Source organism: Plecotus auritus, assembly GCF_963455305.1.
Source record: "Plecotus auritus genome assembly, chromosome: X".
Lineage (NCBI taxonomy): Eukaryota > Metazoa > Chordata > Mammalia > Chiroptera > Vespertilionidae > Plecotus > Plecotus auritus.
In genome coordinates, this window is record NC_137784.1 from 144,651,726 (window position 1) to 144,665,569 (window position 13,844).

The window sequence follows — 13,844 nt, forward strand, 5'->3', positions numbered from 1 at the left end:
GCAGAGCAGGTGAGAGGCCCCGGAGTTTCAGGTCACGGATTTGGGAGCAACCTTTGCCTTTGTGGTTCCTGATGTGAGGAGGGGACTTGTTTAGGATGTGGGGACCCAGCGGGAAAAAGTTATAAACAGGCACTATTGCATTGAAGGCACTGGAGTCTTTTAATGCCAGTGGTCGCTGCACCGGGGAGGAGAGGTTTATAGGGGTCTTCCCGCACCATTTCCGGCACTTTCCCCCACTTCCATTGTTCTGCCCGAGCGAGCGCTTGCAGTCGTATCAGGGACACTCAGAACTCTCCATCTGAAGAGTTTGAAAAATTTTTTTAAACCGCCCAATAACCCTTTCTGCCTCGTTCCCTCCCTCCCAGAGCGCGTGAGTGCGGGGCGCGCCGCACGGGCGCCCCCGGACAGGCTTGGGCCGTTGGAGGCTGCGGGGTTCCCACCCGGACTCAGCCGGTCGCCGATCGCTGGAGAAACAGCCCGCTCCAGGTGGCCCAAGTGGGGGGAGGGGCGTCTCCCGCGGTCGGGGGCGGGGGTCACCTCCCCGGAGGTTCCAAGGGCCTGCACCGAGCTGGGGGGCGGGGAGGCCGGAGGTGGGGAGCTGGAAACCCTGGCCCGATCGAAGATGCTGGAAAGTTTAAAAATGAGAGCTAGCCACTGGCCTGGAGTCAGGGGAGGCCGGGCCTCGGGGCGTGTTCGGCTGGCTGGCAGGGTGAGGAGATTCCACACATCCGGAGCCTGCGCGGACGGAGGAGCAACTGGTCCTCCCCGCACCTGGTGCCTCCCCGCACGGAGCTGAGCGGTTGGGTGTGGGTAGTTTGAGGAGCATCTGAAAGCCTGGGGCAGGCCTGGAAATTGGGGGTGGGGTAGGGAGGGCATGTTGGGCGCTGACTCCCGAGTTTCTGGGAGGAGAAATGGGGAAGGAATGGCTTTTTGTGTTGGGACCTCCGGGGGTCCAGTAGGGCTCTGCATCTTGCTAGCCACTTCCACCTTAATCCCCGCCCCCCACCACACTGGGGTCCCAGGGTTTTTTTTCTTACAAGCCTAAGCTTCTCCAAAGGGCTGTTGCTCTATCTAGATAATTTGATGTATTGCTCGATGTAGTAAAACTCGGGGGGCAAGCCTAGTCCTGGGGCCGGGAATCAGCACTTTCTGCAGAGGCCTGGAAGTAGCAACCCACCAACTCTCCGTGCCTATTCCGGGATCCCGGATGGAGGAGAAAGTGGAGCCTTGTTGGGGCCCTGGCCTCACACCAAAGTATTCCAGCGCAGGGAGATGTGGAGGATGTGGGGGAAATTTCGACAGACTTCAAATGGACCGAGAGATTACCGGGTGTGGGAGCAACCGGGATCCAGGCTCCTGTGGACTAAAGTTCCCTCGGTGTTAAAGGCCAGCTTGTTACCCTCGCCTTGAGTAACAGGCCTGTGGAAGTCTGCCGAACTTCTTGGCGATTTGGAATGGCACAATTAGACCAATAATTGGCTCCTCTCCGCGACTCCAGGACTGAGTTTGACCGTGGCCCATTTTTACTAGCTGTGTGACCTTGGGGGCAAGTTATTTATGGCCTCCGAGCCTCGGTAAGTTTCTTCATTTGTAAGACTGGGAATAATTACCCACCTTAGGATCAAAGACTGCTTGGCACATAGTAGGCCCCGAGGATCAGTGACTGCTTTGAATGGCCGGTCGTGTTCCTATAAAGTTGCTCCGTCAGGCCCCGCTCCCCCTAAGACCCGAGGCCTGTCTGGGGACCAACCTGCAGGTTCAGTTCCCCTCCCGGGGTTTCCCCAAGGACCTTTCTCCCCGGTCCACCTCCCTGGGTCCCCCTCTCCTTTTGTTACAGTGCTTTGCATTCTGCATTTTAAAGGGTTCCATATGAAAGGACTTGGATACCCCCCGCCCCCCCCCCAAGTGGGATCATTATATGGTGAGGAATTGATTCCAGAACCGGTATCTGGGTGCTCTTTGGCGAGGTCTTCCCGTCATTCTTTGGGGGAGGGGACTGCCGTGGCTGCGGGGGGGGGGGGGTGGGGGGGGAGGAGACCTGGTTGGAAGAGGTGAGAGGGGGTGGCCTGCTGCTGGAGCCAGAGGTGCTGTGGTTTGTTTGATAGGGATTAAGTCCGGATGTTATGAGGGCTCAGTGTGGTTTTCAATAAAGTCTGCCAGGGATTGCTTCTTTTATATCGATATGTATTTAAAAAAATTACTAGCGTGAGAAGAAAGCCAGACCCGCACGGATCCCGGCCGGTAGTGTGCTACTGTGATCAGGTTTCCCACTCACTCCCACAGGGGAAGTCAGCGTTTGATTGAAGCTACACTTGGTTCTTGACTCTCGGGGGATGCCTGCTCTGAAACGGGAGCCCTCCCTTCTCTCCTCCTCCCTCTCCTCCTCCCTCTTTTTCCCTTCTTCCCCTAAAAGCCTTTGTGCGGAAAGAGCTTCAGTAGGCACGAATCCCCGTCCCTCTCAAGAATGCCTCCCAGCCTTTGCTGACACTGTGTCGCGAGCAGTGGCTTCGACCAGGCCAGCCCTTTGGCCCCCAGCTTAGCTCGCTGCTCCAGAGGCAGAGTGTGGCTTTGCCCGCCGTCTGAAGACACCCGAACCTTTGCCCTGGGCACCCCCAGAGAGGGGGGGTGAAGGTGAGGAGCGCAGGGCAGGGGGGCTGTTGCTGAGGGTCTCGGTGGGGCAAAGCCATGTTCCAGGTTTGGGTGTCAAACTTGGTTTCATCGGAGAAACTCTTAGGCATCGCCCAAACCGTCGTCTGCCCGTAAACAGGCAAGTACCACGGTATCGCCAGTCAAAACACCCGTGGAACAAGCAGCCTCCACCTTCGTATTTATTATTTTATTAACAGCATTTTACACGGCATTTAACAAGCACAGCCTGCCCGCTCTGCGCTCCCTGCAGACGGAGGGGGGGGGCTGGGGGGGTGGCTAGGAGAGACTTCTGGCTGGAGAAAGCTCTTCAGTGAGGAAGGAAGAGCAGCGTTTGGGGTTGGTTTCTGCTGGCTCCAGGGAGCAGGCGAAAGTAATGTTTCAGACGAAGCCCACCCCCCCCCTCCTCCTCCCCAGGCTGGTGGTGCAGATGCGGCGGATCTGGTCTGCACTTGGATTCCAGAAGGTGAAATCTAGTCCGCTCCATCCTCCTTTGCCCATCGGTTATCGGTGATTTTCAAAGAATAAGTATTTGTCCGCTATCGCTATTCTATATCCTGGTGGAAAGTTTATAACGAAAAGTAATGCCTTTCTTAAGTCATAAAATGAGCCTTGTATGATTATTTAATTAAAATCTATTTAAAGACCGATTAGGCGTGTAATTTGCGCTAATAATGACGATTATGGAAATGTTCGACTTAACCAAAAATCATAAAGGAGACATTTTGATCAGTGGGGCGACCAGTAAGTATTCAGGGAGTTGGACAGTTTCCGAAGCACCGGGGGCTGAAGAAAGCGCAGAACGGCCTGGCCTGGGAGCCGGCACCACCTTTATCCCCAGCTGAGGAACTGGGCGGGGGGGGGGGGAGGGGTCCCCCAAGCCACCAGGAGAAAACGAGGAGCAGGCAGCCCTGTGCTCTTTTGCTTTGACAATCTGGCAGCGACTAACGCATGCTGCCTTGGCTAAGCCTCGGCTGGAGCCCGGAGGCGCAGGGCGGCGGGGGGGGGGGAGCGGAGGGGGGGGTCCCTTGTTCCGGAGAAACCTGCCAGCTGCTGGGCTCGGTGCGAAGGCCGAGGAGGCAGGCACAATGCCGCTGTTGTTGGTTTGATCTCGAACTGTGGATTGTTAGTCTGGCCCTAACTATGTGGTAAGGGGGGAATTGAAGGCTGTTTACAGCAGTGCAAATAATGTGACAGCTGTTGGTGCGCGAGCCGAGCTGCGCCTCCCCAGCGCTCACACAAAGCGCACCCTATGCGGCCACAGAGGGGGCCCCCACTTTGTGGCCAGAGTGTCCTCGGAGGGGAAGAGAGCTCGGAGGCGCCGCCGCCCCCGCCACGCACCTCTCCGGCTCCCGGGCTTGGGGGTGGACGTGCGGGATGGCTTGCGCGTTGCGGTTTAGGGAACTTGTTAGAAAGAGGCGGCGGGAGCAGGCCCAAGGGGTCATGCGTGTCCCTGTCTGGAGGGGCTTGGCCAGGATCTGGGGACCTGGGTCCGTAGCCGCTCGGGACAGGGCTTTTAGGGTTTGGGGAACTAACTTTGGGCCCTAAGCACGCTGCTTGGAAACAATGTGTTACCAACTGGCTCCGAAGGCCGTGGTTCCGCTCTGGAATGGCCCTGCTGTTCACACAAGTTAGACAGGCCGGCGCTGTGTGTGCACCGCGTCTCGCCTTGGGAACCCACGTGTGTAGGCTCGGGACCCAAATCGGGGGGGTGTAGTTGGGCGGGAGGGGTGCAGCTTGAGTTCTGATTACCCACATCCCTTACCCTGCCCTCCCGAGCCGGCCCCCCTTTCTCGAGTGCATTTGCTTCAGCTGCAGGGCTAAGAGGTGCAGCCCTGAGGGCTGCCCACAGCGCCACCCACTCTGACTCAGTCAACTGGAGGCACCCGGCCACAGGCCTTCTGAGTTCCTGCCCCCCCCCACCCCCCCGCCCCCCGCCAGGCTCTGCAGGGAGGCGCCAGGGCGGGAGGGACAGCAGTTGGTGGCAGCAATCACCAACTCCAGTCCTGGGATGGCCTGTGAGGGGGGTCTGGCCCTGGGCTGTCCTGGGGCCAGTGGAGTGTGACCCCCCTCCCTCCCTCCCTAGGTGGGAGCCCTCTGAGCCTACAGGATGTCTGCACATGGAGCCCACCCCGCCCCCACCGGACAGGTCTCCCCGTCTGAGTTGTAACGTGGACTTCTGCGTTGAGTCGGGTTCCCCAGCGGGGCGCCGGGAGATGCTTCTGGAGTGATACATGAACTTCCGTGCCAGTTCTAGAAATTGGGCTCTCTTTATGACGTGTGCCATTTTCTGTAGGAATGTTGCTTGCAAAACGAGTTTCGCCTCGGAGGGAAGGCGGAAAGATAAACAAGCTCGCAACGCCAAAACACTGGCAGCCTCTCCCTCCTTCCAGCTCTCTTAAAGCAGCCGGCCTGTATTTCCAGGATTAGACTCCGTGCTTGCAAGGAGGGACTCTGGTTGGCTTTTTTTTTTTCCCCCAAGCAAATGCAAATTAGAGAAAAATAATTTTCTTTCACCGATATGCAATGTATTAGTCTCTTGTTATCCTGCTCCGAGGCAGGCCTCATCTGCGCGTCTGCCAGCTCGCTCACATCTGCTCGGCGCTGCTCGGGCCATTTTAACCTTGGCGGTGGCAGTGTCGTGTCGTCTAGTTCCACGGATCAAGGAGGAGTAATTAAGCTCTGAACAGCTACAAAAATTCACGGGCCCCCATCTTTTTGTTTGGGGGTGTTCCAAGTTCCAAGGCTGAGCAGCAGACACGGGGTTCCCATTGTTCCCTGTAAAGAAAGTGGGTGCCCCTCTCCTCCCCTGACCCTCTGTCTCCAGCCTTCCCAGGACCTCCAGGCAGCACACAATTGGCAAGGAACGCGGGTGCAGGCCACAGGACCCTGTGTTTTATGCATCTTTTATTCGTAAAAAGTTCCTTTGTGCTTCCTGTGTGTGCTGATGGTAGCTGTTGTTAAGAGCCTTATGGTGTGGCTCGTTCCTTTGGGGGGGGGGGAGCATTAAGTGGGCTTCATTTCTGCTAAGCCCTGGTGGGGACCGCGGTGTGCTGACACCCCCTGTGGAGTTGTGTGAATCGTTTAGTCTGGATCTGCCCCCAGGTTGTATCAGTGCCAAGTGGTAACCCAGCTCTGTAGAGACTAGACAGAAGGGAGGGGGTGTGGGATTTTTTTTGGGGGGGGAGGGGGGTAAGTGATTAATTGCATTCAACCTAGGGTTCCCGATCGTTCTGAGCCTCCTCCTGCTGGGGAGGCCGCCGGCTTCCAAATGGGCCCCCCTCTTGCAAACACACGTGGTTGCGTGGCACAGCCGGAGAGAAAGTGAAAGGAACAAAAAGCCCGCAGTGGCCTGGATGGGCAGCGGGAAGGGGACAGTTCCAGCGACGGTCCCTTGAGCTGACCCCAGGCGGTGGATCTCCCTGGGGGGCGGGAATGCAGGGCTGGGCTGCCAGCCGCAGAGGGACAGCCGCTCCCCCTCATCCTGGGGCTCCCCCACCCCCTCCATCTTTACAGTTGGCTACACTTGGCTTGCATCTTGGGGGGAGGGGTCCACGGAGGCAACGCTCCAGGCTGGTCAGGAGGGAGCCCAGGCTGATGCGGGGGGGGGGGGGGGGGGATCGGCAGGCAGGCAGCACACCCTCGCTTTCCTGTGCGCCCTCCCGAAGTTGCTTTTTGTCAGATTCGGTGTCGGGGGAACGGAGGTGCCGAGCGAGGGCTCGGGAAAGGGGACCCCAGAAGTGTGCGGGGCTCAGGGGTTAGGTTAATCCAGGTCAGGGGAGGATGGGGGGCGGGGGGCGGTTTCGTGGAAGGCCAGGCGGGGTCGCGCCGTGGGAGCGGGTGCGCGCCGCCTCGCGAGGAGCCGCGGGGAGGGGCGGGGAGCCCGGAGCCGCCCGGGTGTGTGCGGTGGGAGAGAAAATCCCTTTGTTGCCGACTGATCGCGCTCGGGGCCGAGTCGGGGGAGGGGGCGCCCCTGCTGCTCTCGCCGCCGCCGCCCCCGCACCCCCCCCCGCCCCCGCCGCGCCCCCCCGCCCCCAGGGCCAAGTTCACTCCTGACCCACCCTAGTGGCTCTCTCCTCTGACCCACGGGCCTGGGAGGGGGGAGGGAAGGTTCTGGTTGCTCGGAAAGGTCAGGGCTGCCGGAGTGCCCCGCCCTCCTCTCCTCCCCCACCCCTTGCTCCGCAGCTCCGTCTATTACTAATGCAAAACTTGGGGCGTGGGTGGGGAGGCCCCCGGAGGCTAGCGCCACGACTGGGAGTGTGCCAGGAGCTAGCGCCTGGGCAGGCTGGATCGCTCCCCCCCGCCGCACCCCAACATGGAAGGCAGGAGGGCCGACCTCCCTCAGCCAGGCCCTAGAAGCCTGAGGCCCGACCGTGGGGAACAGCCTGGGGGTGCCAGCTACCTGCTGCTAGGCACACCCAGGAGGACCCGCCCCGACACCGCACATCCGGAGAGCTTTCTCCTCTCCCACGCCCAGAGCCCCCCATGTAAAATAGGAACTCCCCCCCCCGCCCCGCCCCCACCCCCGCCAGCAGAGAAGCGCCCTGTGTGTGACTCCACTCCGTCTGCACTTGGAGCTGCCCCAGGAAGGGCTCCCTAGGGGGAGCTTCGGCTTCCCCGAAATCCTCACCACTCTGCTGAAGGTCACCCTCCCCGGCCCGGCCCCCCCTGTCCCCGCCTCAGCCTGCGATTCTGGGGTTGCTGCGCTGCACGTTCAGCGCAGTCAGATGCTGTCTAATGGGGTGAAACGCGGCCTGTCCCGGCGATTGCCAGGCAGAGCTCAAGTCCACGGGGCAGGTTGATCCCCTGGGAAGCATGTGCCGAGTGTTTACAGATGAGGGCCACCTGCCCAGAGGCACACATGTTCTCCAGAGAACAGCCATGGGGTGAGGGACACCCCTTCCCGGAGGGGGTCCCACTGCACGCGGGCCGGGGGGTCCCTGCTCGGGACAAGGGTGCCCAGCGAGGGAGCCCCTGGGCAGGGGCCCGTGGAGCGCGGGAGTGGGACGCTTCGGTGGCGAGGTCTCCATTCTGTCTGCTCCACTTGACAAGCGTGATGTGCAGACTTAACTGATGGGCACCTGGAGGGCGGGCGGGGGCGCTGGGAGGTGGCCTGGCGCCAGGGGGAGCCGGGCGCGGAGCACGGACAGGTGCCAGCGGGGTCTGTGCCGCCTCCCTCCCTTCGCCATCCCGCCTCTCCGCCACGGCGCCTTCTCCTTCTTCAACCTGCTCTTTGTTTTGTGCGAGGGCAGCTCACCTTTAAAGAAGAGAGAAGCGTCTCTCCTTTTCCTCGGTCCCTAATGGTGCCCTCGCGGCAGGAATAAGTGGCATGGTGGTGGCACGGTGGTCCCTCTGACCTCTTTCTGCCAATCAGGCCCTTCTCCCCGGGCCGGGCCAGGCTCAGACACGAATCATAGCTCTGGGCTTCCAGAGCACATGCCTGCCCACGTCTGGTGAGGGAGACCCGAGCCTGTCCGGTGCTTTCAGTTACCGCCAACCGGAGAGGCCGAGGCCCCCTCGGTGTGCGTCTGCGTCTTGCGAGCCAGGTCTCTCCCCAGACCCGGTGTTCCAGCAACTCCCCGGCCTCCCCGCCTGCCCTCCTCTTCGGACCACCTTCCGTCCTCATCCCCGTCCCGCAGCCTCGCGCCCTTGTCTCCACTCCTGGGAAAAGGGTTAACCCCCGAGCCTGGGTGGAGGCCCGCAGCACGCACTGCGAACAGGTTGCTGCTTGCCCAGTGCTTTCCTGAGTGACTTCACACAGCCTGGCACTTGGAGAAGCAGAGCTGCCCGGGAGGGAGGTGGGGGTGTTGAGAAATAAGGGCAGATGAGCCTCTAATATGTGGCCCTGTTTATCATCCACGGCCAAGGCTAAAACAAAAAAAAAGTCCCAACTACATCAACAGCCGCTTCTCGAAGCAGCGCGGGTGATCCAGAGTGGGTGATTGGCTCTTATTCTCTTCTGGTTTCTTATCCCCACCGTCCCCCTAGTAAAGCATCCCGGAGAGATGGGGGGGGGGTCCCGTTCTTCGTCATGGTGGGATGGTGGGGGGTACACAGTGTAGCCTTTGGCAAGGATGTCCCTGCCGGGCAGTTGGGCCCTTGTCTGTTACCCTGAGAAGGGCCGGGTGCCAGGCGGGCCCATGGCTCACTGGCCCTTTCCACTCGGCTCCATCTTGGGCCAGGAGCCTGAAGAGTTAAGTCTTTAGCTTGTTGCAATGAAATTATGGCTGGCAGTGGCGCCGCTGTTTGTTCAACAGACCTCCACTTTTAAACAGTTCACAAAAAGTTCATGGGGCAGCTACAGATTGTGTGTGTGTGTGTGTGTGTGTGTGTGTGTAATCAGCAGGATCCAACAATGGACCCCCCCCCGTCTTTTTTTTGCTTCTTCGTGTTCATCCCTGCCCATCCCCCTGCCAGCGTCACCCCTAAACACACACACACACACACACACACACACACACACACGGGTGACGCTGAATTGTGGGTGTCCTGGGCCTCGACACTCCCTCTGACCCTGTGTGTGACACACATCATCCTGGCGCCCCGGGGTCATTTATCTGAGCAGCAGGGACACGGAAAACCCCACAGGACGAGCCTGGCAAAGGGCAGAAGCTTTGAAAGACCCAGGTTCCTAAGCTGCGTTTACTTCCCACCAAGTCCAGGCCGCCCTTCGTCAGCAAAGCCCTTTAAAGCAGGGGTCCTCAAACTACGGCCCGCGGGCCACAGGCGGCCCGCTGAGGACATGGATCCGGCCCGCCGGGTGCCGCTGCCTGTCCTGCTTAGCAGCCGACGCGTCCCGGGCCCGCAGTGCGCATAGGAATTTGTTCATAGTTTTTTTTAAACTATAGTCCGGCCCTCCAACGGTCTGAGGGACAGCGAACTGGCCCCCTGTTTAAAAAGTTTGAGGACCCCTGCTTTAAAGGAAGGAACTGGGGGATGATGGGGGCACCCCCCTCCCTTCCTCTGCCTTCAGCCAGGTGTCGGGGGCCCTGTCACCGAGTGGCTACTAAGGAGGTGTGCAGGGAGGGGCTGTGCAAGGGAAGGCCGGTTTTGAAGACGGATGCCGGCGATGAAGTTTCGCAGGCGCACACTTGCTCCTTCCACATCCTTTTCTTGTGGGGTTTGGTTCAGTCAGCTCCACATTGAGCATGGCACACAGTAGGGGTGGCGTGGTCCGGTCCCACTGCTTCAGCCAATGGCCAAGGACACCGGCACCGAGGAATGTTGTCCACCTTCCACATCAGGCCGCTCACGATGTCTTCCTTTTGTTGGAAGGAGCCTTGGGGACATGCCTGGTCCGACTCTACTCAGATATTATTATTTGGACCAAAAGCCCATGCGCCTCCGCAGACCCTTCCTCAACGCCTGAGTCCGACTCTTTTGGGGGCGGGGGGCGTGGCTTGTGCTTTGGAAGCTCCCCGTCTATGAAGAAAGGTGCTTCCCCGAGGAAGAGCCCCCTCGGGACGCCGCCAGGCCCGCCGCCTTCTGCAGATGGCCCCCGCCTTCCTCTGGCTTCCTTGTTGAACTCTGCGCCGTGTGCCCACGCCCGTGGCTCTTTGATGAACAGACAGTGTTGTATGTCTAGGGGCTGGGGGGGCTACGCTGCTGGACAAAAGGCCTGGTTGGGACAAAGCAATGCCCAAGGACAGCCTGGCATGTGGGTTCAGGCCTCCCCGGCGCTCCCCACCCCCACCCTCTGTGACTCTGAAAAGATCCGGACCCGGTGCCTCCATCCCAGGCGACCCGGCAGGCTTTATGCGCTAAAGTGTAAAAAACGATCATTTGCATATTTTTCCCTGCTAACAAAGGAAATGTGTCGACTTAGGGAACATTTGGGCTTTCGGAAACTGTGTGGGTGGGTGTGTGAGGGAGAAGGAGGAGGAAAAGTTCTGCTGGCCTTCGCGTCGGTGGTCTGGGGCTGGGGGAGAGACGCCGGGGCCTGCCCGGACGACGGAGCCTCGGGATGCGATTGTGATCAGGGAATTGCCCAGGGCCATCGGTCCCAGGCATTAAAGGCTCCCCTACTTATTAACCCAGCATTTAACAGCAGGATATGGGCTGAAGCGCAGTCAAAAGAAACGGCTCAACCTCCGAAGAGCAATTAAAATCCTGCACGAGGATAAATCACGCGCAGTGATAATCCTGTTAATAAAATGCAGCTTGTCCTGACCCTTCACTCATGCAGCAAACTAGAATGTGCTGGGGGTGGGGGTGGGGGTGGGGGTGGGGGTGGGGGCGGGGCTGAGGAGGTAAGGAAGTGGGGGTGGGGAGAGGTGCTTCCCTCCTCCCCGCCCCCCCATGTCTGGCAGCCGTCCCCTCCCAGGAGGTGGCTTTTGGCTGCTCCCAGGGTGCCAGCGGCTTGCAGCCCAGCAGCCGGGGCTGGCTGCTAAGACCTGTGCGCTCGCTCACTAATGATTTGTGTCCCCAGCGAGCAGGCGTCATTGAATTACTCAGCCGCCTCCCCCTGCAGCTCCCAGGCCAAACCACCCGGGTTCGGTGCTTAATCTAATCTAGGGTTGGGGTGGAGTGGGCCACCAGCCCCCCCACCCCCGACTCTTTAACCCTTGAACTGGAAGTTGCACCCCCCCACACACAGCCCCAGAAGCTCAGAGCGGCATGGGCTGCTGTGCCTGCCACCTGCCCGGATCCAGAGGCTGGGCCCAGGCCGAGGAGGCCAGCCTGCGGGCAGGGAGGGGCCCCACCCTGGATGGTGTGGGGTAGAGCTTTAACCCGCTCGCCTCCCCGGACCCTCGGGTGTGGTGTGTGCCATCGGGTGTGGTGTGTGCCATCCGCAGCCCATCCGCCACCGGCTGCCTCCCCGAGTGTGCGCTCTGTGGGGATTGCCTAGAAAGAGGGCTTCTCTCGTTTCCTATTTGGCTCCTTATTCAACCTCCTGGGATTTTGTTTTGTTTTGTTTTAAACAGACTAGACGCTTGAAGAAAAGCTGCCATCCAAGAAGACGACATGCTTTCTGCAACCCCCCTGTATGGGAACGTGCACAGCTGGATGAACAGCGAGCGGGTCCGCATGTGTGGCATCAACGAAGACAGGTGAGCGCCCGCGCCCGGCGGGGAGGGCGGGGAGGGCGGGATGCACGCTGGTCTCCGCTGCCCCGGAGCCAGCCCAGGCCTGGCTGTCTCACAGCCACAGTGGGCCCGAAAGATCGGCCTCGCTGGCGGCCCTTGATTTACAGTTTTAACAGGCAACCCAGCTCAGCGAAGCATCGCCGCCCTTTAAAAGATTAGCCCCTAAAGCGGCCGTTCAGTGCACTTTCGTTCTTAATTTATTATTTCATATTTATGAAGGAGAATTAATCCCAGTGTATATGCTGCTTTAACTCGAAATGTCAGGAGTGCGGGCCCAGGTGGATCGGCATTCGATGTGCTTTTAAAACAAACAGTTTGCGCAGGAATAACTGGGGAGGTAGCCACCCTTCGCTTCGGTTCAGCTTAGCGTTGCCAGGCGTCCTGGGCGGCCCATTCCGCGTGGCGGTTGGCTCCTGGGTTCAGTCAGCTGACGGCTTTGTTAGCTTCCTAATTAGGGATTTTTGGGGTGTGGGGTAGAGACATCTAAGCAGATGATCGAAGCTGGTTTTCGGGGTAATGATGAAACTCTCCTGCTGCTTGTCAGCGGTTTTATCCTGGGGATAAAGTTGGCACCAGGCGCCTGCTTTATCGATGCTCCCTGATAACAAGTCCCAGGGCAGCGCCGCAGCCTGGCACAGACATGGGGCTGCCTCTGGAGCCGGGCGCAGCTGACATTTGTATGATATTAGTGTTGATCCCTCGTCGTTTTGATAAAGGCAATCAAATATGGCTTCATTATCACCATGGAAACCAGCTTCGGAGGACATGGGACCTAACTTTGGGGAAAAGTTTTGAGAGCCCGCCCCTGTGGGTAACCCAGAAGTGGTCGCTATGGCCGGTACACTCCAGCCGTCTGTCCCCTGCCTTGGGCTTGACCGGTGTGCTAGCGTCTGTCCTCACCTTGTAAGGGTCGTCCAAGACAGCAGAGCCCAGATTGGCCTGCTTGGCATCTCTGGAGAAAAGATTGCGCTGGAGGAACGGCTGTGCTTAATTTGCGGCTTACCCACCTCGGGGTCCCGTTTGTGATCCCCCATCCCTGTTGTCCTGCCTTCGTTTTCCCCGGTCCAGTTCGATCACCATTTGGGGACACCTTGCAGTATGGGCCGTGGGGGAGGAATGTTTTTTCAGGGCAATTGGAAAACAATGGAGTTATTAGGAACGGGTCTTTTCTGGGGGCGCTCTGTGAGTGATGGCTTAAGCGAGGAATGCTTTCATGAAGTCGTGTGTCCTTTCACATAGGAAAATTCCTGTAAATGATGGTGACGCTTCAAAGGCCAGACTGGAACTGAGGGAAGAAAATCCCTTGAACCACAACGTGGTAAGAGATGAATGGCTTCTGTTGATGTGCTATCTGAGTCGCAGTGATCTGTAATCAATCGTGCATTAATTTGCATACCATTAACGGGCTTGGGTGGGGGTGGAGCCTGGTGTGTCAGGGCAGGGCTGAGCAGAAAGCCGCAGGACTGGGCCCTCGCCTCATCTCTTCCCCCCTCGGGTCCGTGGCCCCGAGCGCTGCTTCCGGCATGCTTGCCATTCATGCCCACGTCCCCTAGCCTGGTGGGAAATGTGCAGCCTGTCCTCGCTAAGCTGCATGCCACATCCGTGCTCCCAGGCGGAGAAATTGCCAGCCTCCGAGTAGATCCTTAGGGTGTCCGTTTCCAGTAAAATGCGAAACGCACAAGCTTCTCAGACACCAGGGAGAGGAAGTCAAAAGATGCAACCGCAGGTTGACCCCTGGCCTCTTTATTGATTTAGAAATGAGACATCTAAAGTCCTCCGCTGAAGATTGTTTCTTGTTATGTTAAATAGCATCCAGGAAAGACCCAGTGAACACGGCCCCGCCCCCACCCAACAGGCCACGGAGGGTTAGTCTGAGTTCTGGACCCTGTGAAGGCGCTGAGAGGCGTGGAGTTAGTGTGTCTCAGTTGCGGCAGCGTGTTTTTTTGCTGAGAAGGTGAATTTTCCAGAGTTAATAGGTGACTGATCATGTGTGGGCCTCGAGTCTTAAAGGGATTGACATCTTCTGGGCTTTCAGGATGCTAGTGGAACTGGCAGCAAAGGGTTCTGGATGAGGGGGGAGGGGGCCGGAGACCCTGGAACCCTTTCCCCCTT

At 59.0% G+C, this 13,844-nt stretch overlaps 1 protein-coding gene across 2 annotated transcripts in view; it reads left to right on the forward strand.

The window, feature by feature from the left end:
• Positions 1 to 13,844, forward strand: part of BCOR (BCL6 corepressor) — a 39,262-nt gene that overhangs the window by 5,979 nt on the left and 19,439 nt on the right. For both annotated transcript variants that reach the window (XM_080653959.1, XM_080653960.1), the window contains exons 2-3: positions 11,571 to 11,696; positions 12,972 to 13,050. In XM_080653959.1, coding sequence (XP_080510085.1) covers positions 11,611 to 11,696; positions 12,972 to 13,050 — 165 coding nt within the window. In that variant the 5' untranslated portion in view covers positions 11,571 to 11,610. The remainder of the gene's footprint in view (positions 1 to 11,570; positions 11,697 to 12,971; positions 13,051 to 13,844) is intronic.